General features: G+C 57.7%; 1 protein-coding gene across 5 annotated transcripts in view; it reads left to right on the top strand.

Moving 5' to 3' along the window:
* GLIS1 (GLIS family zinc finger 1) overlaps positions 1-25,835 on the top strand; it is a 213,296-nt gene that overhangs the window by 172,841 nt on the left and 14,620 nt on the right. For 4 of the 5 annotated variants that reach the window (XM_070592357.1, XM_070592380.1, XM_070592370.1 and 1 more), the window contains 2 exons: positions 18,454-18,615; positions 23,409-23,519. In XM_070592357.1, the coding sequence (XP_070448458.1) occupies positions 18,454-18,615; positions 23,409-23,519 (273 nt within the window). The remainder of the gene's footprint in view (positions 1-18,453; positions 18,616-23,408; positions 23,520-25,835) is intronic. The other variant, XM_070592366.1, reaches the window with a different exon arrangement.

Consider the following 25,835-nt stretch of genomic DNA (forward strand, 5'->3'; position numbering starts at 1 on the left):
ACTACCGTATGATCTAGCAATTCCACTCCTAGGTATCTACCCAAAACAAATGAAAACATATGTCCATACAAAATCTTGTACCTGAATGTTCATAGCAGCATTATTCATAATAGACAAAAAGTGGGAACAATCCAAATGCCCATCAAGTGATGAATGGATAAATAAAATGTTTACATTGATGCAGTGGAATATTATTTAGCCATAAAAAAGAATGAAGTACTGACACATGCTCCAACATGGATGAACCTTGAAATCACTGTGTGAACTGAGAGAAGCCAGTCACACCAGGGGCAGCACTCCAGAGCCAGAAGGGACCTGTAGGATCTTCTTCAGGCTTCTGTTCTTTGTTTTACAAATGGGGAAACTGAGGCCCAGAGAGAGGGGGCGGTGTAGTGGAAAAGAAGACGTACACTGGAGTCAGACAGGCTTGCATTCTGGTGCCAGTCAGCCAGGACTCCTGGGGTGGCCTGGGCAAGAGTCATCTTTAAAGTGTGGAGTTGCTGAGAAGATAAGGTGAACAGACCCGGGTCCAGTGAGAGCCTTGCGGCTGGAAGGGAGAGATTCAGCCCAAGTCCAGCAGAAACGCCCCTGTGCGAAGAAGCCACAAGGGAGGCAGGCCAGAGAGAGGGAGCTGGAGAAGCAGGAGGATTCTGTCCTTGAGTTTTTAAAAATAAATATTTGTAAAAGTCTGATATGCTTTTGCAGAAAACATGGAAAGCACAATAAGCACAGATTTATGAGAAAACAAAGTCCTCCCTCCCGCCCCTGACCGGGGGGCCTCCAGCAGGACCTCTCCAGCTGCCCCTCACCTAGGGGCCTCCAGCAGGACCTCTCCAGCTGCTCCTGGCTCCTTGAGTAAAGTGGGAGTGAACATTATGAACCATGTTTCCAGAGAGAAGTGACCCTCCTTCCGCTGTGGTAATCTGGCGGCCCAGGCTTGGCTTGGCACAACGGGAGAGGCAGAGAAATGGAAAGAGTCCGACCCCGTCTGAGCCAGTTCACCAGGGTTGTGTTCCAGCACGTGCAGTCACTCCAAAGGTGCTGAGAGACCAGGTGGAGTGTACGGTGGGCAGACAAGTGATAAAGTGGGGCCCTGAGGGTCGCCGCAGGCCCACGGGCCCCACTGGATGCCTGGCTGTGGTGGAGTTCCTGGAGGCGGCTTTCGCTGAGGTCGGGCTCTGAGAAGTGTGACCTTACGAGATAGGTAACACCTTCCATCCGCTACAGGCAGGCACAGGCGGTGAAAAGTGGAGCAGTCTCAGGACCCAGGCATCAGGAGCGTCCTGTGAGGATCCAGAAGGACCTGGCCTGCTGCCCTTCCTCTGGGTGTGAGGAGGAGCGTACCCCCGAGGCCAAAGGTCAGGGAGCACTGGGCTGGGAGTCTGGAGACCTGACTGCCTGTCTTGGCGTCACTGCTGACTTAATGGGCAGTCTCTTCTTCCCCTGCCCCAGTCTCCACGTCTAAAATGGGCCAACTTCCTTTACCGCCCCTTCCAACTCAGACCTTCTGTGATTTTAGAAGAAAAGAGCCCCTCTCCATACCCAAGGGTGGGAAGGGACGAGGGTGGCTAATGCTGATTGGACAGATTTTTCCAGTCAGCTGATGTGCCCTGAGCTCCTACTGTGTGTCCAGTCCATTGCTGGGCCCTGGATGAGAGGCCAATCGGTGGGACCAGCCCCATCCTGTGCTCAGCTGGTGGGAGAGAGGGACACAGAGGCTGACAGTTACAATCCTGAGTCCTAGGAGGTGTGATGAGGGGAGGACAGGGCTATGGGACCCCAGAGGAGCCTAGCCCTAACAGTAGGAGAATCAAGGAAGGCTCCCTGGAAGAGGTGGCGTATGAGCTGAAGCTTGGAGGATGAGCAGGATTTCTCCAAGTGAAGTGGCAGGAGAAGGGCATTCTGGGTAGAAAGTGGTGAGAGCAGAGGCACAGCAGTGTAGGCAGCAGGGACTGGATACCCGTCACTGGCGTGTTGTATTGCAGGGTGGAGCCTTGTCCCAACCCCAGAGGTGATGGGCCCTGCCATCTCTTATCTCATTTGACCCTTACAATAAACCTACAGGGACAGAGTGATGCCTCTCTTTTCCAGAAGACAACTCGGGACCAGAGAGGCTAAGTAACACGCCTGAGGACACAAGCCAGTAAGCCCCAGAGCTGGGACTTGAACCCAGGTCTGCCTGATCCGAAGCCTGTACCCCCTCCAGCTGGCTCAGAGATGCGTCCCCAAACATTTGGCTGAGGCTGTAGAGATGGGTGTTGAAGGACAGTCGCTCTGTGCTCGTGGCTGCTGCTGGGGGTGAAACACAGCCTCGCCCACCCTGCCCAGGCTTGTGGCTCAGACTCGCCTGTGTCCTCTGCCCTGGGAGTGAGCCCGTCAGTCACCACAATTTATTTTATTTTACTTTATTTTAAGATTGGCCCTGAGCTAATATCTGTTGCCAATCTTCTTTTTTTTTCTTTTCTCCCCAAAGCCCCCCAGTACATAGTTGTATATTTTAGGTGTAGGTCCTTGTGGCTCTGCTATGTGGGATGCCGCCTCAGCATGGCCTGATGAGCGGTGCCATGTCCACACCCAGGATCGGAACTGGTGAAACCCTGGGACACTGAAACAGAGCACACGAACTTAACCACTTGGCACAGGGCTGGCCCTGCCATGTCTCCTGAGACTCCTTGGTCATCACTGGCTACCATGTGTGAAACAGCTCGGTGAGGTCACCCTATTTGGAGGCATCCGTGCCCCTCAGTGTATCCAGTGGGGTGGGCCTCGGGTTCCCTGATGCAGACACACAGCTGTCATCATCACAAGCTCTGTCCCCAGCCGTTGTGAAGCTTGGGCACTGTCTGTGTCTTCCTTGACACTCAGATCTCCTCTGGAGGTCATCGTGTTGTCACCATGTATTTATGCAGAAACTGAGTTCAGCGGGAAGTCCTTTGCCCATGTCACATAGGACAGGAGCAAGTGTGAGGTCCACAGCTGACTCAGATCTTTCTGGCTCCACATCGGGGGTGGGAGCATCCCCCGTCTGTTACCCGGGACGACTCACCCAAAGCCACATGCAGAGCTGGGAAGGAAGTCCAGCTCTGCAGCCTCGATGTGTCTGTGAGTGTTGCACTGCCCACTGTGCCATTTTCTTAAACTTCAACAAAACAGAGTAGTATAAAAGATAAAGCAAAAGGTATAATGTGTTAAGTAGAAAGCAGAGAGTAAAGTATAAAGAAAGGAAAAGTAGGGGCCTGCCCCGTGGCCTAGTGGTTAAGTTCAGCACATTCTGCTTCGGTGGCCCAGGTTCGGTTCCTGGGCGTGGACCTACACCACTCATCATCAGCCACGCTGCGGCGGCAACCCATGTACAAAATAGAGGAAGATTGGCAACAGATATTAGCTCAGGGCAAATCTTCCTCAGCAAAGAAAGAAAGGAAAAGTAACGCCTAACTACACCACTCAGGAGTAACCACTGTTTAACATTTTAGAGTGTTTTTCCAGACTTTCCTCTGTGTATATGATCATTATACTCTTGACTAGCATGGAAAAATACTAATTTGCTGTTTGGTAACTTACTTTATTCGCTACAGTGTATTTTGGACGTCTAGCTGTGTGCTCTTAGCGAGTGAGTGACGGAGTGAGGAAATGAATGAATGGCTGGTGCAGGACTGAATGGACTGCAGTCTGCTCTCTCGTGCCGCTGGACCAGTCAGGCTCTGTGAACTCTGCCCAGACTGCCCTCCTGGAGCCAGGAGCCTCTGCCTCTGTCCTGTCGCTGACTCCCTGTGCTCTGTGGCCTCAGACCTCAGTTTCTCCATCTGCACAGGGGGTCACGGGTGGCAAAGGGTGGTGTTGCAGCAGTGTCTGATGCTGGCTCTCCACAGCCCCAGGAGGGGGAAACACTACTGTCGTTACCAGCCGTGTAATGCCCACAAAGATGCTGAATCCCAGAGCGGTCAGGTAGTCATGGAGTTGGAGGGGAGTCCGGACTCGAACTCGGGCCTGGACGACTCCAGAGCATTCCGTACCCCAGAATGAGCACACGGGAACAGCAAGAGCCCACCCTGTGAATCCAGCGGGGCAGGGAAGCCGTGCCCTCTCTGGGCTGCCACGATGTCCCCACCCACAACACAAGGGCCTCCGAGGGCCGGCCAGTCCTGACTTTGTGAGTCTCGGATCCCCACGCAGCTCAGCCCAGCCACCTTGCTTTGGACCAGAGTGGACCCAGAGAGGAGTCTGGCCCAAGACCTTCCCCAGAGCCCAGAGCCTCTGCAGAGGAGCCCCTGACGGAGCTGAGCCCAACGCCTCAGGGCGTTTCTGGCTGAGGGAACAGCATATGCGAAAGCACAGAGGTGTGAAGCTCTGAGAGCCCAAGTAGTCAGTGTAACCAGAGACTAGAGAGGGAGAAGGGTGTTGGGCAACCAGCCACAGCTGGGAGGCCTGCAGATTCAGATGGTGGGAGGCTGGAAACACAGGGCCAAGGGCCTTGGGTTGAATCCTAAAGGCAGTAGGGAGCCATCGATGAGTTTTGAGTAATGGTGAGGGCAGGCTTGCAATTTAGAAATCTCTCTGGCTGCAAGGTAGGTGATGGATTTGAGGGCAATGGCCAGGGTGGAGCCAAGGGAGGCCAGAAAGGAGAGTGGCAGGATGGGCATATGACTGGCACTGCCCTGGGGAGGGAGCAGTCAGAAGGCCCCACCTGGGCTACCCACTCGCTTCCCCCGGACGGAGCTGTGGACTCATCTCTCAGTCCTCAGCCCTTACTAGCAGCCCAAGTGCAAGGCAGCGACTGATTATCTGTAAATAATTGGTGCCCAAGTCATGGCTGAGCGCTTCTGCACAATGGCATCCTTCTCTGTTTGTCCTCCTTAATTTTAGAAGCCAAAGCTACATGTTTTAATTTTACATTATTCCTGACATAATGCTAATGAGTTCCAGGCACCCTGCAAGTCGGGCAGCACAGCTCTGCAGGGCCAGCATCTGGGCAGGGCCCTGCGCAGAAGGCCCCTCCCGCCACCCCTGGTTCTCAGCGAAGTGCCTCTCTGTGTTTCTCCTTAAGGAGCCCTTCCCGCTTTATCATACGGTTGTAATTGTTTTCAGTTTACTTGGTCCTTCTTTCTTGTGGTGACCACAGGGTGTTTCTCCCTTGCCCAAGGGTTGGAAGGTTCCCACAAGAGCCTGACGCCCACCTGTCCCCGCAGAAGACATGCTCCCCTTTCAGACCCTTGGAACATCCCAGGTGAGGGGTGGGACACCTCCCGCAGCCCTTCCAGAGTTTTCCAACCTGTGTTGGGCTGAACAGCTGGAGAATTGGGGTTTTAAGGGAAATTAATGCTCTCAGGGAATCTGAAAAACAGTGTGGTGACTATTCTTGCTAGTATGGTTGTTTTCTGGTGATGTGAAACATTTAATTCTTTATTTTAGTCATTTCTCTCCTCGTGTTTCCTAAGTTTGTAGCCTTCTCTGCTTTTTGCTGGATGCAACGTAAGAACAGGGTTCGGTCCTGATGCTGTGGTTACTCCTTGGGTGCCCTGAGCCAAGGCTCCCTGGGATCCTCTGTTTCGTCACCCGTGAGAGAGGATGATCCAGCCCGTTCTGTGCCGCGAGCCCTGAAGCTTACACCAGGCGGTCTGCAGATGGGTGCCCATCAGTAGTGGCTCTCCTCCCTTCTCCCTTTTCCATGTCCCCATGAGGGGGACAGACAATGGTCTCTATTGTATTTATGTCAGGTCTGAACCCGAAATCCGAAATTGAGTGAGAGAAAAAAGCGTAGCTTTAACATTTCCCTTGAACTCTCTGCCTATTCTGAGCACCCATATGCTGGGCAGCAACCCACAGGCAATCCCCAGACTAGTGCCCATCTTGTCTCTCAGTTGCATCTGGGCTGTGGGGGGCTTACGCTGGACCAAGGGGTCCTCAGTCATTTCTCGTGCTGGCACCTGCTGAGCTGTCCAGCATCCTGCCCCATTTTTGGCCAGAGGCCACCTGTCTCCCATCCATCTGAAAGGACACCTCGGGGCCAGCTCAGACTCAAGGTCTCCACACTTTGCTGGGCATGGGGCCTCCTGAGACACCAGGAACCCTGCCCATCAGGGGCCTGGGACTGGCCCAGGAGGAGCCCTGCTTCAGGTCCCACAAGCCTAGCTGGGGGTACTGTCAGCACACCCAGGCTTGGCCCCAGGAGTGAAAGGGCAGAGCTCAGAGCCTCCCCACCCTTAGGGACCCCTGCCATCGACATGTGCCTTGCTCCCCCTCCACTGTCCCTTTCCCAGCTGGACCATCGCTACAGGGGCGAGAGCATGGGAAGCTTTGCTTTTCCTCCCCACAAGGAGGCCTCTGCTAATCTAAGGGCTCCCCGCCCTGCCCCACACATCCCTCGAGGCCCTTATGTCTGTTGCTTGGTACCTTCATTCATTAACAGCTATTCACGAAAGCCCACTCTGTGCCAGGCCCTGTGCCCGGTGCTCTCGGATGGGTTCATGGCAGAAAAATCGTTTGAAATATTAACTGTGTGTGAGTCATCTCTGTCTCCAGAGTTCTTTCCACTCGGCCCTGAGGCCTGGGATTTTGAAAGCCACAAGCCAGGAGCTCACTCCTGTCTGCTCGGGTTGCTGCTGAGTTATCTCCCTGGGGCACGTGCGTAGAGGCTCGATGCCCTTCCACACACACCCATTTGACAGATGAGAACTGAGGCCCAGCAGGGAGAGGGACTTTCCCAGGATTCCTGGCCTGGAGGCTCCTCCGTGGCTGAACCAGCTGGGTGCTCAGTTTATAGCTGGCTGTCACTTGCACAGAGGGGCACTTGGGGGCAGTGGGGGCATTGGGAGCAGCATCCACCTGCTGAGAAGCCCCGGTGTGCGCCTCTGAGCCCCGGTCCTGCCTCACAGCCCCTCACAGCCCCTCCCCCACAGCCGGGTTGCTGGGATGCTGGTGGGCCAGGGAAGAGAGCTGTTCTGCAGACTGAGACGCTCGGCCGCCGGAAAGGTTTGCCCCTCTCTTCCCAGCTTCTCACCCCCTCCGTGGGTTGGATTTCGTTTGGTTTTCTTGTTTGTGTAACTGGTTCCTAGTTGCAGTGACCTTCCTTCAATAGCTCGAGTGTGAGCTGGGCTGTCACCTGTCCCTCCAGCTGCCATTACTGGGCACCACCGTGAAGCCAGGCGCTAGGTTGGATCAGTGGTAGGTGGTGCGACTTGGGGCCACTTGGCCCCATTCAGGGTGTGGCCCTAAGTTGCCAGCTCAGGGCCAGCGCACTGGGGGCCCCTCAGTCCGTCTATGGTAGGTGGCTGGGGGGGAGATCGGTGATGGTGCTGAGACAGCTCACCTGCCCGTTTATCCCACTAGGCCCCAATTTAGACCTTTTGGATGTCCCTGAAGGCAGCTTAGGAACCATCTGTCACCCTCCAAGCAGCCCTGATGAACTCGCAGTCCCCGCTCTGTTCCTGAGCACCTGGGCGGGTCACTCAGCTCCTGCCCGGAGAGCTCCTCCTGACCCTGAGCACAGCTCTCTGTGACTCCCATCACCATGCCTGGCCCCGCCCCACCCTGCCACACACAGGCCCAGCTCTGAGGTGGGGGACAGCACCTCCCGGGACATCCTGGTGGCATCTGAGCCCCAGGAACACATTGGGCGGGTCACTGTCACCCACCCAGGACCTTCGACAGGAACTTTGCATGCGTGTTTGTAGTGATTCCCGGTGACCCCACAAGAGGCTTGCTTTCAGGTGGTTGTGGAAGGGCTTGGGTCCCTTTCCTCCCCAGGATGCTGTGGGTCGTGGAGGGCTGGGCATTCATGCAGCTGCTACCGGTGCCACCCTGGTGTATACTCACCCCACTGCCCAACCTGTCCTGCGCAGGCAGCCCTGGGGTAATTAAGCCCAGGGAAGGCAGATGACTGGTTTAAGGTCACACAGCAACCTGTGACAGAACCAAGGCTCGACTCAGGTCTTCAGACCCTGATGTTTTTCACATCGTGGACCCATCCCCTGCCATTTCTTCTTGGAACTCAGGAGAGGCGAAAAGGGGATTCACATTTGCTGAGCGACTCTCCTGTGCCCAGGACCAAGACCACACCTTGATGTCTGTCATAGGCACCCGAGGCCCCGAGTGCCACCGCATTTTGCAGTGAGAACACTGAGGCTCACCAGGGGCCAGGAACAGGAGGAATGGGACCTGAGCCCCGGGCTGTGCTGGTGGCAGGGAGACCAGGGGGGCGAGCTGGTCTCGGGGAGGGTTGAGGTTGGAGGCTGGAGAGGACCCTTTTGTTCATCATGGCCCCCTCCCTCCTCCCAAGGCAGTGCTCCCCGCCTCACCCCGGCTCTTTGGTGGGATGGCACAACCATCTCGAAAGGCGTCTCCTCAGCAAATGGGGCTTGGCGCCTCTGCTTTGTGGTTGGCTGTGGGGATGGGGTGGGCTGCTGTGTGGCTCTCCCACCTGTGCCTGCCTCCACTCTGGGGGCGAGAGGCAGGGCTGGGTACCAGGCAAGGTCCCAGCGAGTACACGGTGTCTGTGCGGAGAGTGAGTTGCAAGAGATGGGCCGTCCAGGTCTCAGCTCCAGGGTGGTGGCCAAGACCGCAGAATGTGGTCCCCAGTACTCAGAGAAGGGCGAGAGAAGGCCAGGGGTGGAGGGGACCTGAGGCTTGAGCCAAGCCTAGAAGGACAGGGAGGACTAGACAGGCGAATAGAGGGGCCTTTTGAGCAGAGGACACAGCAGGGGCAAAGGCCTGGGGCTGGAGCATGGGAAGGGGAGTGGGCACTGGGCTAGAGGTCAGCGGGCTCAAACAGTGTTCTTGGCCTTGTCTGGGGGCTCTTGGGCCATGAGTGCCCTCCTCAAAGCCATGCCAGGCCAGCTGCCGTGGGGAAGTAAGGAGGGCCCTGCAGCCTTGACGACATCTCCGGGCACTGCCTGAAGCCGTGGAGAGAGCATGTGGGTGTGACTGTCCAGGTGTCTGGCTGTGTCAGGTGTCAGGCATTGGTGTGAGGGTGTGCCTTGTCCACTGGCCTTTTGGAAGCCTTTTCTGGATGTTGTCTCTGGGTGAGTGTCTTCTCCCTGTGCACACACAAGCCACTGTGAGGCCGTCCTGTGCTGAGGTGGGCCAGTTTCTGCATGTGCTATGCTGTGTGTGGGCTATGTGTCCATGTGTCTGGGTGCAGGGAATTCGTATGTTTGTGCCTGTGGTGGGGTGAGGGGCTTGGGGGTCCTTGGGTATACATGTGAGTGTGTATGTGCTGGCCTGTGTGTCTGTGACATAAGTCATGTGTGTGTGTGTGTGAATCAGTGCTGTGTGTTGGTGTCCTGGGCTCTGTGTCTCTGGCTGACTGGTTGGGAGGGGAGGTGTCAGAGTGTGTGTGTGTCCGCATTTCCAGGTCTAGGGCTGTGGCTGTGGCTGGGTGTGTGTGTGTCAGCCGTTCCGTGCAGTCTGCTTTCTGTGGGGCCCTGGGCCCTAGCCGAGCCTCTCTCCACACCTCAAATGAGGTTCGACCACAGCTCAGCACGGAGCTCCCCTGAATCCCACCTGTCTACTTGGTGAGCAGACTCAGCCCCCTCTTGCACCTCCCACTCTGGGGGGGCTCCCACACCCCTGCAAGGGTGGCCTAGCCTCTCCACCCTCGCTGGCTGGGAACAGGAACCCATTTCTTGCCCAGACGGGACTTTCTGCTGAAGAGGGACCTGGCCCAGAGCCTTCAGTGCAGTCCTGGTGAGGAAAGGATGAGGGGTCTGCTGCCCCCACCCCACCAGCCTTGGAAACCTCCTCCCAAGAGCAGGCACAACTTGACTGGCTTTGGGAGGGAGGCCAGTGGCCCCTTGGCCCAGTCTCCCTTTGTCCTCTGTGTACCTCCTCCTCCCTGGGCCTGCCAGCCTCTCTCGATGGTTGTGAAGGCCTGGAGAGCTGAGCAGATGCAAAGAGACCCCCACTGGCCCCAGATCTCAGGGTGTCCCTCAGTCATGGCTGCCGAGGACGAGAGTGAGGCCCAGGCACAGAGGGGCCCTGAAGGCCAGCCCAGGCTCCCTCCCTTATGAGCCCTGGGGCTCTGACACCTAAACTCCCTGGGCCTCGGTTTCCACTTCTGTAACAGTGGAGGTTGCTGTACCAGCCTAATGGGACAAAGGAGGTGGTGTTTAGGAAGAGTTTTGCCCAGTCCCCGGTGCGCAGTAAATGGGGTTGCCGCTGTCATGGTCATAGTCCCCTCCTGCACATACGTGCTGTTCATTCATTTGCTCAGATGGGACCATGTGCCCAAGCCAGGCCAGACCCTTGCAGGCCTCACCGAGCAGAGTCTATCCGGTGCCCTCCGGCCTCACCTCCCAGGAGTCTCTCCACACCTGTCCCTCCGCTTCTCACTTCAACCACCCGCCAAGGACCAGCAAAGCATGGGGCCCTGGGAAGACTCTCGTGGAGCCCGTGGGGGCTCACTCGACAGTGACTGTGGGGCCAAAGTCCCCCTCCCGGGGCGGGTGGTGTGAGCAGTGGACCTCAGCTCCTGGCTGGCTGGCCTTTCAAGCGAGCCAAACACAGAATCATTTGACATCTTAGAGAAGGATCTGGCACCGCACCGTTCTCCCATCCAGATCATTGTTGTAAAGTAAGTTAAAGTTTGTACAAAAATGAAAAGTTGATGCCCGAACGGCCTGCCAGACTGTTGTAACCCAATATATTTTACCCTTAAACCAGAAATGTGTTTGTTTAGAAGCAAGTCACTGGCAATGCCAAAACTGGAGGCGTTTGCTCCCCCGCCGCAGTCTGTGCCCTGTTCCCCCAAACCCCCTCCCTGCCCTTTGTGTCCAGATCCTTAGCCAGAGCGTGAGAAACCGGCCCTCCGTCTTCTTCGGGCCATGTCAGCCACAGGGAGGAAACTTGACATTCGTTAGGTACCCACTGTGTGCCCAGTTCCTAGGCTGGGCATGTCCTTTTATTTTCTTCTAACAGCCATTTGCGGTGGCATCACTTTAGAGAGAAGAAAAATGAGGACAGAGATGGGATGTGACTTGCCCAGGTTTGTGGCTGTCGGTGGGGAAGCCCCTGCACAAACCTCTGTCTGTGTGACTTAGTGGCCTTCAGCTTACTGCCCCATGTCCACAGGGCCCTTGACCCTTCCCCAGAGGCCAGAGGGCGAGCACAGGCCTGCCCACGCCAGCGGGCACTGTGCTGGGGCTTCCATGCGCGATCTCACTGAGCCCTTCTACAGATGAGGGAGAGGCCCTGAGAGGGCAGCATGCCAAGTAGGGTGAGCCAAGCCCTGCAGATTTGGACGTTTGACCAGTGCCCTCCCCTCCCCTGGCCAGAGATTGGAGGATCCACAGGCTTGACCTGGAGGGGCAGAAGGTGCCCCCTCCCCAGCTCCCGGGATGGCTCCCTCTGTCTTTCATCTCCTGCCCTGGGTCCTGCGAGCTGCACGCAGCTGTAATGGATTGCAGTGGACTTTTTTCAATTAGATTCTGATTTTCCCCTGCCTGTTACTATAAAACTCCAGATGGTCTAGGGCTTCACGGTTCCCGGGGTATTTTCCCCATTATTTTAATCTTCTTTTGTAACACGCCCCACATGTGGGAATGGGGCCTTTCAAGCCTCTGCGCTCTGGGCATCAGCCGGGGCTCGCTCTTCTCCACTGTGCCGCCTCGTGTTTCCTTTTCGTATGGTGGCATCTCCTCTCTCTGAGGGGCCAGGAGGGAGAAGGGTGTTGGCTCTGCATGCACGCCTGGGCCTGGCCTTCGCCTGGGATGGAACCCAGGATGGGGGCCCAGTGGGACGTCACTGTGATAGCTGCTGAGCGCCAGCCTGGTGTTGGTGCTTTATGTAGGGGTCCCGGAGGCAGTGGCCATATAGGGATTCACACATCAATCAGCCAGACCTGAGACAGATCCCAGCTCTGCCACTTACGGGCTGTGTGACCTGGAGCCAATGGTGTCACCTCTCTGAGCCTCAGTTTCCCTAGCTGCAGAGCGGGGCTAGGAAGGATCCTCACCAGCAGAGCACGTTGTCGTGATTAAATGAAACACCACGTGAAGCACACACAGCACCCAGCCCATGGGAGGCACCTGAGAGGGTGTCACCCAGTCACTCACATCATTTTGAATTCATCCCAGTTTTGTCTTAAGGTATATTTCAATGTTTATGCATTTTAAGGTAAATAAGAAAAACCTAACACCCATTCTTCCATTTTTCTAGACTGTTCAATGTCCCTTCTGTTACTTCTCCCCTCTACCCACAGTAGTCACCCTCTCTGTTGCCCATGGCGTGTGAGCCTTTGTTTCTGACCAGATAAATCTGTTGGGTGTTTGGTTATTTGAGCTGATATGTTTCCAATTTACCTGAACAAGAGGCGACTAAGTAATTCTCTAGGTGGACACAGTTGGCGTCAGGGCTCTGGGCCCCAGGATGCTGCATGCACCCTGTGGTTCAGGGAGCAACCCCCACCATGTGCCCTGGTGTGCCAGAGCTGTGCCCCCTGTACAGAGGAGGAATCTGCGCTCTGACAAGTGAAATGAACTTGCCCAAGGTCCTCCATCAGGAAGTGTGGATTCGCACCCAAGCTGCTCTGATACTCAAACAACGGGGTGGGGGTGGGAGGTGGAGGAGGCAGACATCACCAAGCCATCACCAGGGGCCAGATCACCCCAGCCAGAACGTCGGGCGAGGATTTGGACTTGCCGAGGCACTGAGGAGCCGTGCAGGGCTTAAGCAGGAAGGGGCTCGGACGGACCTGCGGGCTTAAGTCTTCATTCTAGATAGCAGGTACCAGGTGGGAATGAGTTGGGAGGGGAGGGGCAGGAGGCAAGACGGCGGCAGGTGCAGTCACCTGGGCAAACAGTGCTGGGGGCGGGGTGGACCAGGGCAGGGGAGCAGTAAAGAGAGAAGGGGCTGGCGTAGAAGATGTTTCAGAGGCAGCGTTTCCCTGGCTTGGTGGCTGGCTGGATGCAGGGGCCAGGGAGGAAGGAATAGGTTCCTGGCTCAAGCATCCAGGAGGAAGGTGGGAGGTCAGGTGCCGGGGCGTCCAGCCAGCAGGCATGGCACTGGGGTTTCCCAGAGACCAGCCTCGTGTGTCCCGTTGGCTGGGCCACATCCATAGTTGCACAGGGTAGTTTCTGCACAGTCCTTTAGGATAAAAAAATCCCCAAACTCGTATGCTCCAGAGTGAATCACCACCCTGCAGGTTTGAACGAAGGAGCCCCGAGACTTCCCATGTCTGCTTCCACCTTCACTTCCCCTGCTCCCCTTCATTCTGGCTCAGTAGATCCCTCACTGTCTCTAGAACCCACCCCACCCCACCTCCCTGTGTCCTCCACCCTGCCCGTCTAAACCCTGCCTAGGCATCAAGGCCCAGCTCCTCCCAGAAGGCTTTAGCGGCCCCTGGCCTCCCCCGCTGGAAGTCCCTGAGACCAGACCCTTCTTAGAGCTGACTGCATTCTCTTTTTTTGGGTGTTATGGGTCTTTTGTGGTCTTTGTTGCCCTAGAATCCTAGCTCCCAGCGTGCTGCCAAGCACATCGGGCGGCTGAGCAAGGCAAGGTGTGAGTCAATGTGCAAGAGGTGAGAGGATGACCAAAGCCAAGCAGTGAGCAGCTGGAAGGATGGGCGGATGCATGATGAGTGATGGGTGCGGTGAGCAGTGATGAGGGTGTGTCATAAGATTGGGGGTGGATGGATGGGGGTGCACGAGTGACTCAGGTGTGGGGTCTGTCTGACATTGCTGCCTTGTGTTGAAGATTGATGGGTCACTTCTTTCCAGATGAGATGGCGGTTCTGACTGTGGCTTAGCTCAGCCTCTGTGCCCTCTGGTGTAGGGGGAGCAATTCCCCCTCCTTGCCCCTTGCAATGGGGGGGTGTCCCAGGAGTTCTGCTCTTCAGGGTCATACACCTGGACATGATAGAAAGGAGTAAGGGGCCAGGCCAGGGCAACATTTGCCCTAGAATGTCAGGGGACTGGGGTGTTGGGGGAGGAATGTCAGGAAGGCCCCGCCCCAGTGCATACCCCCTGGGTGCAGACCCCAGGGAAAGCATCATGACACCCTTGGGTCACCGCAGCATTGCCTCAGGGCCCATCCTCCACCTCCCTCAGCCCAAAGCCAGTGATGTGCCTGTCGGCGCCATTTCTGCTCCAGCAAGACCCACATTGCCATTCTGGCAGCATCTGTACCCCCACAACACAACAGTGATGGGGCACTTCTCTTTGCTGCCCCACCCCCACCCCACAGCTAGTCCCATCCCAAAAGGCTGCCTCACTCTCGTGGGAGGCTGCTCCTGGCACCCAAAGGGAGCCCCACAGCTTGGCATGAAAGAGGTTTGGGCCAGACCAGTGGCCAAGCCTGTCAAGCAGGTTGCCCTATTTCCTTCTGGGGCCAGTGAAAACTGACCCCCTCTGGTGTCCTCTCTGAGGGCAAGACGGCAACAGTGCCCATCACTGTAAGAGTGGTAACATTTGTAGAGCGTGTCCCATGTGCCATGCCAATACGCACATCGCCCCACTCTCACAACAACTCTGTGAGCTGCTTACTATCACCTTCATTTTATAGAGAAAGAAACTGTGGCACAGAGAGGGTTCTGACTCGCTGAGAGCACAGGGCTGTCTGCTTTCCGAGTCTCGACCCCTTGCCACAGGCTCTGCCACACCAGACAGTAGAGGGCCTCGAATGCCAGGCTAAGGGACCTGACGAAACGTCAGGAGGCACGCTGAGCCCTGGAGGGTCCTGAGCAGGGGTGACCTGGTCAGATTCGCACTTTAGAACTAGGCTCATAAAGCATTAAAGCTGGAGGGGCCTTGGGGGCCATCTAGTGAAGCTGCCAGCTGTAAGGCAACAAGGGCTCACGGGAAACAGACGTGCATGCCCAGCTTCAGGATTCCAGACCAGGCCCTTCCACCACTGTGTGAGCCCTGCCAGGTCCTGGCTCCTCAGGGTATGGAGAGGGGAGCAGACCTGTGCAGAGTGCCTACTAGTCAAAGTGGAGCCAGGACAGCCCTGGGCTAGCTCCCCCTCACAGGGGCACCAGGCACCTGCCCCTCCAGCATGCTCCCAGTTCCCATCCTGCTCTAGGCCTCGTGCTCAGGCTGACATCTGAGTCCAGGCTTGAGAGCCCAGGGTGTGATGAGAAGGCTACTCCAGAGACCAGGCTGGAGGAGTGAGGTAAGGGGTTAAGGAGTGAGAAGTGGACAGAGGACGTGGGGGATGTGGGAGCCCAACGTGCCCAATAGGACATCACACACACACACACACGCACAGACACCCCCTTCCAACTCTGCAGAGGGGCAGCAGGCCCGGGAGTTGCCACCCCAGGTGGAATGCCACTTCACTACTACTCTATGACCTTAAATGACAATATTGGGCAGGAACCTGGTGCCAAGATAAGCACTTACTGTGCAGTATTTCTTTTAAGCCTCACAACCACCCTCCATGGTTGGTAGGACTCACTCAGTTTTACAGATGAGGAAACTGAGGCTCAAAGAGTTGATCACTCAGTAAGTGGTTGTCCCACACCAGAGTCTGTGTCGTAGCCACTGAGCTGCTTCCCCTGAGCCTCAGCTTGGCAGCAGGGGAGGAGTATTTGCCCCGAGGGCTGTGGACGGGGTACAAGACCACTCTAGTGACAGCAGCAGGTCCAGCAGATGAGCGCACGTGGGTGCCGAAGCCACGAGCCTTCCCATCCTCCTCTCTCTGCTGCTGTTAGCCCACCTGTGAGGTGGTTGAATGGGAGGACCATGGGGACTTTGGCAGGCAGCTGCAAGCAGAGCCCACACACCTCAAGGCCTTGGCATGTCTGGGATGTGTTCCTGATAGGGGTGTTGCTCTGCCAGGGGTACCTGCAGCACCCTCATCCCAGGCAAGTCCTGGTGGGGCAGCACCACTTCTCTACCTGCTCTTACCTCTGCTTCTACGAGAGGGCCAGCCCCTCCATCAGGGCACCCTGGCCAGCTGCTCGTTGTACCCCAGCCTGTGACTCAGCTCTGGGAAGTTCAGGGGAGGCAGGGCGGGACAAGTCTGGGCTGGCAGACATGGAATGGACAGAGGGCACACGCACAGGTATCGGGCTGCCCTGGTGAACTCTGGAGGGAAGAGGGTGCACTCACAGGGGTGCATGGCCGGGAACCCCTATTCTCACCCTCATTGGATCACATTTCTAACCCACCCTTTGTGCCATGAATGGGATGCCAGCCTTGCCTCAAGGAACTCCCAAACCCTCAGCCTGGAGGCATGGAGCGAAGGCAGCGGGTGTGTGGGAAAAATTCCTAACCCACTAGCTCAGATGTGCCGGGGAGGGTCCGGGAGGGTGGGAGGGCCGCTCAGAGGAGGCAGTGCTTGAGCACCGTGAGTAGGTGTTGCTTAAGTGAGCAAAGGAGGGAAAGGCATTCCAGGTCAGGGAACAGGTCAAGCAAAGGCCTGGGGGCATGAAAGTTCCTGACCCATTCCCAGTCGATCCCTCTGCTACAGCATGACACCTGGGGCGTCTGCAGATGGGAGAGGCACAGGGGCTGTGTTGGGAGACCGCGAACCCCAAGCTGCAGGTCCTGGACTTTTGAAAAATGTGTGAATTAAATTGTCAGCGAGCTGGAAGGGTGGATGTCCCGGGAGGGGTACAGCCTGAACAAAGGCTGGGGTGGGAGCAACTGGGCTGGCTCGGCAGGCGTGAGGACCTGTGGGGAGAAGATGATATACAGGCCTCCAGAGTCCAGTGGACTCTCCCGAAGTCAGGAAAATCACGCCGCATGTGAGGAGTTATTGCCCCTCCGCCTCAGGTGTCTCCCTCCCAGCACGGGCCAGGGAGGAACAAAGGCACCGGCTGGTCACGAGGGGCAGCCCGCTCTCCAGCTGTGGCCCCTCCACTCGCTTTGGGGTGAACTCGGCTCAAAGCCATCGCAGGAGAGCAAGGGGGATGGCTTGTGCCTGTTTACTCCCCACACAGGATTTCCTTCTGGTTTTGATGCTTGGAAAAGGCGCAACATCTGGAAGTAGGAAGCGGAACAGCCTCTAAAACCCGGCTGTGGGCGGCTTGCCTTGGACCAGCCCCAGCAGAGCACGGCCTGCAGTTGGGGCCAGGCCTTCAGTGGGAGGCCTGGAGGGAGCTCGCCCCAGACCAGTCGCTGTCGCTGGGTCCTTGTCCTCCCATCTCTCCTGGCCTGGGGATGAAACCAATGGATCGGGAGAAGGCGCAGCCTGCTCTGAGTCTCTTCCTCTTCCCGGGTCCCCTCACCCTGCCCACCTGCCGCGGGGAGGCAGCAGGCACAGCAGAGCCACCTGGGCTTTGGCTCAGACTTGGCCTGTGTCCTGTCTTTGCCTTGTCACAGCCCTGTGATCACCACACAAAGCCTCCGAGGTGGGGGCGTTGAGACCACACCCCTCACAGATTGTTTGGTTAAGTACCAGCACCGTGCCTGGACGGAGGGCGCAGGTGCCGTCTGCACTGGTTCCTCTTCCCAGCCGTGATGCGTACCCGCCACCGCAGAATGCCAGCCTGGCTGGACCCGCCAGACAGCGGGGAGAAGCAGGAAGGAGCAGCCAGTCACACTAGGGGACCAGGGCAGGCGCATTTGAGCTGGACTTTGAGGGCTGAGGGGGGATTGGATGGATGGTTAGGAGAGAGGACATTCCTTGCTGAGTGACTTGTGTGAACAAAGCTCAGAATTGCCTGGCGGACCCCTGCTGCTGTGAGGATAGGGTAGGAGTCAAGAGGGATGGGAAGGTGTGGAGTGCGCTGGGCCTTAGGCGAGAGCAGCAGGGTCTCATTTCCACATCAGAGGCTTCCTCAGCATTGCTGGGAGGAGGGAGGAGGGCAAGGGATTCAGGGAGAGAGGTGGAGCTGGGCGGAGGCTGCATGACCTGGCGCTGTGTGTGTTGCTCTCTGTCCAGCCCCACCCCTGACCAGGGCATCACACGTCTGTACTGCTCCCATGGCATGCCCACTGCCCAGCACAGGGCCTGCTACGTGCTGGGCATTGGATAGCCAAATGGCCAAATGACAAACCAAAGACACGGAGTTTACAAACATGGTCGTTATTCTGACCACAGCCAGCACTGATGCTCACTCCAGATGGACAAAGCCCCTTGACAGTCTGTGTCCCAGCCCTTGGGGACCTCATATCGGCCCTGCATGTGGCCACACAGTTTCAAGCTTGTAGGCGAGGAAATAAGGCAGAGGAGGTGGAGGGCACCTGCCATCCTGTCCATCCAGGGTTGTGCTGCAGTCAGAGCTGCACCTCATTTCCAGGTGCCACTGCAGAGGGGATCCTTCCAGATCCAGAGATGGCAAGACCTCTTCTTCTCCAGCCCTGGCGACCATTCTAAGTCGGGGGTGTATTTTTTCTGGACCCTCTAGGGCTTCCCAGATAGAGTCTGGGTCCTGGGCTCTTCATGGGGAGCTGAACCAGGGCACCTGGAGGCCTTGAGCAGGACCAGGGGGCAGAGGACGCTGGGGGCCATTTCCAGGCCGGGTGGTGGGCCCTCGGGGGGCTGCACAGCGCCCCTTACCAGTCTCTCCCGCAGTTTGAAGGCTGCAGCAAGGCCTTCTCGCGGCTGGAGAACCTCAAGATCCACCTGCGGAGCCACACGGGCGAGAAGCCGTACTTGTGCCAGCACCCTGGCTGTCAGAAGGCCTTCAGCAACTCCAGCGACCGCGCCAAACACCAGCGCACCCACCTCGACACGGTAGGTCCGCGGCAGAGGCCAAGAGGGAAGCGGTGGAGGATGCACGCAAGGCCCTACTTGTCTGATGCAGGGCAGGGGCTGGAGTCCATGCCAAACCCTGCCTTTGTCTTGAGCCCTATTCACATTTGGGGCAGGAAGATTGTTTGGAGGGAGAGGAAAGTCCTGTTGGGGGTATCCCTGGCCCCCACCCATTACATAGATAGGAGCAGTTTCTCTTCTCCCAGTTGTAACAACCAAAAATGTCTGTCAGCATTGCCAGATGTCCTGGGGAGGAGGTAGGAAACTCTCCCCAAGCTGAGAACTACTGCTCTGGCCCGTGGGTACCGGCCCGGGCACCAGCATCCTTGCAGACCCCACAGAACGAGTGCACTCACCATCCTGTGTCCTCTCCCCAGGCCTGTCAGCTACCCCCAGAGCAGTCCCCCTGCTCTTCGCACCTCACCGCCTGCAGGGAGACAGGCCAGAGGCTCTCCAGGGTCCCCTGAGCACAGTGGGCGAAGAGTTGAGGTGGGCAGGGCCTAAGACTCCAGGCCCCTGGAATAGTGCCCGGGGCCCCGATGCCTGCATGTTCACCTCCCTTCCCTTGCTTGTGCCAGCGTGATAACATGCGCCTTTATCACAGTGTTGCTCTGAGCATTCTGCCTCGTGCATACGGACGTCAGCAGTTAACCCAGCACTTCCTAAAACATCATCTCCCACCATCTCATACTGACCCTGCCAGTCATGGGGTCACTAACCCATTTGAGAGATGAGGGAAGCAGGGCTCTGAGAGGTTCAGTGCCTGCCCAGCTGGAAGGTGGCAGAGCTGACTCAGAGCTGGGCCTCACGCCAGTCTCACCAGGCCCGTGTGAGGGGCCTGCACCCAGCCTGGGAGGACACCAGCCCCTGTGTGCAGCAGGTGATGGCTCTGCAGCCAGAGTCCACGTCTGGGCCCCCAGCCTGTGTCTCTGCTCTTCGTGCAAACGTTTAGGGAACTCTGCCAATGAGGGGCTGGGAGACCTGAGTGGCCATCCAGCCCAGCCTGTCTAGTACACAGATATACAGAGGAGGGAGCAGAGGCCCGAGACGGTGACTGACCCCTCCAGGGTAAGTTGGAGGCCACGAAACAGCAGAGGCCAGAGCTGGGGGCTCTCTGGTCCAAACTCTTTATTTTATAGTTGGAGAAACTAAGACCCAAAAAAGATGGGGGGGGGGGTGTCAGAAATTAGCAGGCAAGACACATTTTGGGTCCAGGCCAGTCCCTGGGCAGAATGTTCTACACATCTCCCCCCAACCCCCCTGCATCACACACACCCTCCCCCAGTGTCATCCTGGAAATAAAGAAACTGAGGCTCAGAGAGATTAAGTCACTGGCTGTCACACAGCTAGTTAGTGGCAGAGCTGGGATGCAAACCTGGGTCTGTCTGCGTCCAAGTCCAGTGCCCTGTGCTGGAAGAACAGGCCTGCCAGCCATCCTGGAGAGGTGGCGCTGAGCAGAGTGGACGAGGTAGGGAAGAAGAACCCTGTCCCCAACCTGAACCCAACCCTCGTCTGTCCCCACCCTCCCCTTTCAGGCCTCACTGCCACAGCCTGCGCTGGGGACATGGAGTGGGGACGCATTCTCACATGCCCCTTCCTCCAGCACCTTCCCACGTGCCCCGTCCTTGGGCCCTTGGCACTGGCCCAGGCCCTGAGAAGCACTTTCGGTTCCCCAGCACCACACTTACAGCTCAGCAGCACCAATGGCCCCAGGCCTCTCTGCACCCCGCCCCCCAGGCCCGGGTGACGGCCTCTAGGGGTCACCTACCCTGACTTACCCACTCCTCCCTCCCCCCTTACTGCATTTCCTGGATCCAGCCCCAAAGCAATAGACTCTGGCCCCCACTTGGTGTGTGAGCGGAGCCGAGGTCTCAGTCAGCTCAGGCCCAGGACGAACCCGCAGGGTCAGCTCAGGCCTCATCTCCCCGAAGGGCCCGGTGCCCTGCTCACACCCACCCCCGTGGAAACACTGCAGGCTTGTACTTTCCCAGCATCCGCTGCTCAGAGGCCCAGCGGGTCAGCCCCATGCTGGCGGGGCCCTGTTTTCCAGTAGGGACCCAGTCATGTCCCCAACTCCCCTCTGGCACCAGAGAACATGGATTCTTTCCAAGGGCAGGAAAGTGGCGGAACAGATGAGAGAACCAGCCTGGGCTATAACCCTGGCCCTCCACTTGGTCCCAGAGGTCCGAGGAACGCCACAGAGCCTCTCTGGGCCTCAGTTTCCTCAAACGCCTACCTCACAAGAGGGGGGGTGGGTTTTGACTGAGGTGACGGATGTATAGACCTGACACATGGTCTGCACAGCAGTTATGAGTCCCTGCTTTTCTCCGTCCTTTGACTTGCTGGCCGAATGCTGACCAAGTCCTGCCCTGTCCCAGGCACCCAGTGTAGTGTTTGAGTCCTGACTGCCACTGACTCCCTGAATAAGCCACTATCCTGCTCTGGCCTCAGTTTCCCCAAGACAAGGGGTGATAACCTCTCCTTGGCCGCTTCTCTGGGCCCTGGAAGGCTGCAGATGGGAGGAGGGACCCTAGCGGAGTGTCAGGGACACACTCTCCCTCACGGTGAGATCGCCCTCATCTGCAGAGTGAGGATGTGTCTTACGGGGTGGGCGCACGGACGGAGATGGCGGATGGCGAGTGCTTAGTGCCGGCCTGTAGGGAGGGAGCGCTCAGGGGATGAGCAGCTGCTGTGAGCACAGATCTGGAGGCTTCCTGAGCCCCGTCTCCATCCTCACAACATGGCTAGGGGCGTCCTTGTTAACAAGGCTTCGGAGCCTGTGCGATGACTGCAGGCCTGGGGCCGGGCTGCCGCTGGGACAGCCACAGGGTCTCATGAGGGCTCCCGGGGAAGCAGGGCCAGAGGAATGTTCTCCGCACATCAGGTCCTGGAAAAACAAACATGGAGATGGGCCTTGTGCCCTCTCTCCAGGCAAGTGTGCCTGCACACGCAGAGCTCAGTTTGTTTGCTTTTTGACAACAGCGTGTGGATTTGTATCAGCATCCCCAAGGGACGGGGCCTGGGGCAGGGCCCATGAGAGAGAGAAAGAGGGTGTGAGAGTGTGTGTGTGTGTACGTGCACGCATGTGTTGGGGTCAGTGTCAGGCCCATGAGAGGGGGCCGTGTGAGTCTGTGTGTGTGTGCGCGTATGTGTCTGTCCCCCTGGGTGTGTGTGTCTCTGTGTGGTGCGGGGGCAGGTCTGAGCTGGGCATTCCACCCCCGCCCCACCCCTCGTCTCAGCAGGCAGCCTCTCACACTCTGTCTCTCTCTTTTTGCTCTCCTCCGTTTCTTTAACCTGGCAACTCTCCGCGGCAGCACCAAGGTACGGTCGTTTCCTTCTGCTTCCCCTCCCCACACGGGCCCTGGGTCCGAGGTCCAGCGGCCTCGCCTCGGTCCAGCAGGGGCAGAGCTGCCTGGAGGTTTGGCAGCCAGTTCCACGTGGGCGTGTCTGACAGCAGCATAGCAGTGCCTGGCTTAATCTGAGAGGTGTTACCTCTTCCAAACGCCCTCCCCTCTGTCCCCTGCAGTCGCTGGAGCCAGACGGCCCTGAGAACTTGGAACCACTAGATGTGTTCTGAAGGGAAGCCTGAGGGATTTCAAGGCCAGCAGCAGCTGGAGTCCCTGGGCAGGGTCTCGCTGAAGCCCTGTCAGAGGGCTCAGAGTTTAGTTAGAGCCTGGATCCCTTGTCCTGGGTCAGTCCTTGGGGCCTGAGATGAATCAGAAGGGACCCTCCTCTGGGAAAACTCTCCACCTGGTGGAGGAGGATACTGAACAAGCCCAGCAGTGCAGGGGACAGTGCTGCCAGTGGGGAGCTCGGGAGGTGGAGGTGGGGAGAAGATTCTAGGAGGGCTTGGAGAGGCAGGCGGGGATGCAGGGGCCGGGGCAGGAGGAGGGGGGAGACAAGCAGGACCCAATTCACAAAGGGCCCTCAGTGCCAGGAGATAAGCTGTGTCCGAGGGTGCCAGGGAGCCATGGAGGGGTTGTAGGTGAGAGCATCGCCAGGGCTGTGAGAAAGCTCCCTGGCCGTGAGTGTGAGGGGAGATAGGAGCGCCAAGAACAGGACGGGGCCCGGGCAGGAACCAAGGGGGCAGTGGGCTGGATTTGTTCTGGATGAGCGATGGGGGCCCCGAGGGGAAAGGACACAGAACCTCTGCCTCCCCAGGCCCGTGTCTGAGATTGGTTCCCTTCTGGCCTCTCGCAACTGTCAGGACGAGCACCTGGGTCTCTTGTGGCCCAGAGAGTGGTCTGGGGACTTGGGACCCACTGCAAGGTGTGGCCAGTCACTCGCAACCTGGCATCCTGGCCACGTTTGTGGCCCCCGCACGCCCTGCTGTCACCCTGTCCTCCACCTCCTGTTTTCCAAGGCACCCCCTCACCTTACTCCTCGTCCACTCCTCGCTTCTCTGCAGCTGTGGCTACAGAGGGTGTATGTTTCTCAGAGCTGGTGTCAGAGCTGGAAACATCCTTAGAACTCACTTGGCCTCATTTTGCAGAGGAGAAAAGTGAGATCCACAGAGGGGAGGCGACTCACCTGAGCTCCCAGCATGAGGGTGGAATGGAGACGCGGCCCCTCCTTCACTACAGGCCAGGCACCTTCCCCACACTGGTGGGCAGGGCTGGCTGAGTCAGACCCCTCCTGGCCTGGGGGGGCACAGAGGGAGGGACAGGGTGTGAGCCAGCAACCTGCTCCTCATCCAGTCCTCCCCACTGCTGGTCACGCGGTGGGACCTTGGGCGGCCCCTCACTTGCCCCACCTCTGCCCCTCTGATGTTGCAGAAGCCGTATGCCTGTCAGATCCCTGGCTGCTCCAAGCGCTACACGGACCCCAGCTCCCTCCGCAAGCACGTGAAGGCGCATTCGGCCAAAGAGCAGCAGGTGCGTAAGAAGGTAAGCTGGCCATTCCAGGCCCACTCCTGCAGACGCCCTCCTGGCCTCCCACCACCCGGCCAGCTTCAAGCCAGGTACCCACACTCCTTGCTTGCTTCACCCTTCCACACACCGGAGGGTGCTACTGTCCATCATCCACCGTCTGCCTCCCACTGGGCCCCTAAATGTACTTCCTCACCCCAGCCAGTGGGACATTTGTCTGCCCACTCACCACGGCTCGTTTAGTGAACTCTTGATGTCAGGCTCTGCGTAGGCACTGAGGATGCAAAAACGGGAAACCATGGTCCCCACCTTCAGTTGGGACCTGGTGGGTGTAAGCCAGACATAATATAATAAAGACTGTGATAGAGGAATGCAAAGAAAGTCAGGGGCACAGAGAAGGGGCCTCAGCCCATCGGGATGGGGACAGGAGGGTCCGTGGCATGAATGACACCAGGGCAGTAGGTGCAGTGGTGTGTGCTCTGGAGCCAGCCTGCTGGGCTCACCACTATTGCTCCTGCGGCCTTGGCCAGAAGGAGCACCAGGGTCAGACTTTGGGGGGCAGGATGGATGGACAGAGAATCCAAGGAAGAAGCAGATTTGCAGAAGAAAGCAGTGAATTCTGTTTTGGATGAGGAGTGTGTGAGCCGCTGATGGACCCAGCGCAGCTGGAGGGACAGGATTGCAGCCACATCTCCAGAGGACCACCAGGGAACTTGAGTGCCAGGGAGGCTGTGGGTGTGAAGAGAAACACCAGGGGCCAGTCCGGGGACATCAGCATGACAGAGGAGGACAGACGAAGAAGAGCCCGTTAATTTGTTCAGCTGGGTTGTGGAGCACCTGCTGTTTTCTAAGCACTGTTCTGGGAGCTGTGGGTCCAGCCATGAATAAAGCAGAGAAAGGCCTAGAGGCTGGAGCAGTCAGATGCTTTAGTCCATGGGATGCAGGCACACAGAGCTTGGGTGCTGGGAGCAAGCAGGCCTCAGGGAGAAGGACAATGGGGAGGGGACAGTTAGGCTCAGACTTTGGTCTTCACCCTGCAAGCAGCAGGAGAGCAGAGAAGGGACGCGGTCAAAGGGTGCACCGTGAGCTCCCTGGTGAAAACGCCGCACCTGTGTTCACCCTGAGACGGGAGGGACGAGCCTGAACCCCGGCTGAGCTGGTGCTTCACAGGCCAGAGCTTATGTAGTCCTCCCTATAACCGTAGGAAGTGGGCACTGTTTTTCCCATTTTAGAGATGTGGAAACTGAGGCTCAGAGAGTTACCAGATCTGTCCAGAGTTGTGCAGCGTGGGAGTGACAGCGCCAGGGTCCCATCCCAGACCTGTCTGTCTTGGAGCCTGAGCTCTTTCCACTGCTCGCAGGTTGAGGGGCCTGAGCAGGGATGCGGAATGGCCCAGGTTCCACGCAAAGGAGGCTTCTGTCCTGAGAGGACTGGTGCCCGAGGACCAGAATGCTGCCCTGGTTTCCCAGGCCCCGTGCTTGGCTCGCACTGAGCCCCAGGGACCTGGGGCCGCAGATCCACAAACTTCCCAACAATAAGCATCCATTAGGAGCCGTCGGGGCTGATGCATCTTTCTGGGGAAAGCAACCCTCGTATTATGACAGCTCCTTGGCAGCCCTGCCGCATTTCAGAGAGAGTCAGAAATGCTTTTCTTCCTTAATCTTCTCTCCTGCTGCTCCTCATCCGATCGACATAGCCATCTGCAAGAAGATGCCTTGGCCCTCTTTTGCCAGAAACTTAATTTACGTGGAAAACAGCTGCTGGGTCAGGGAGCTGAGAGCCGATCTGGAGGCTGGACATGCCTTCCCCAGGCCTGGGTGCTGGCCTTCTGGCCTGGGAGGGTGGGAAAACCCTCAGGGCTGACTCTCAGCTGCTCTGTGTCATGGGACGAGTTTCTCACCTTCTCTGGGTCTGTTCTGTCCCAGGTAGAATGAGGATTTGCACAGGTCAACTTTCAGGGCTCTGGTAATCAAGCTTTGGAATTTCCTGGGGAGAAGAGGCTGGTCCCCTCCAGAGGCATTCCCCCTCGTTGCCCAATGTCCCTAAGGCCCCAGCCAGCCCCTCCCTGGCCCCATCTGGAGAGGGGAAGACCTTCTGAGGTGTCCAGCTCAAGTCTGTCTTCGGATACAGCCAAGGGTTCTTGGCCAAAGATTTCTTGGGTTACTGTGCTTGTCCCAGCCCCGGCTTGCTCTTAGCCAACGACTTCAAGTCCTTCTGTCCATCCAGTGTGCCCACTGTGGTGCAACCATGTGGCACTCGGCCGGCTGGAGCCAGCCAGCCCTTCAGACCACACATTCCCCACGTGAGTTCATACCCATCACGTCGTTACTCCTC

The sequence above is a fragment of the Equus przewalskii genome, chromosome 2 (genome assembly GCF_037783145.1).
Source record: "Equus przewalskii isolate Varuska chromosome 2, EquPr2, whole genome shotgun sequence".
Lineage (NCBI taxonomy): Eukaryota > Metazoa > Chordata > Mammalia > Perissodactyla > Equidae > Equus > Equus przewalskii.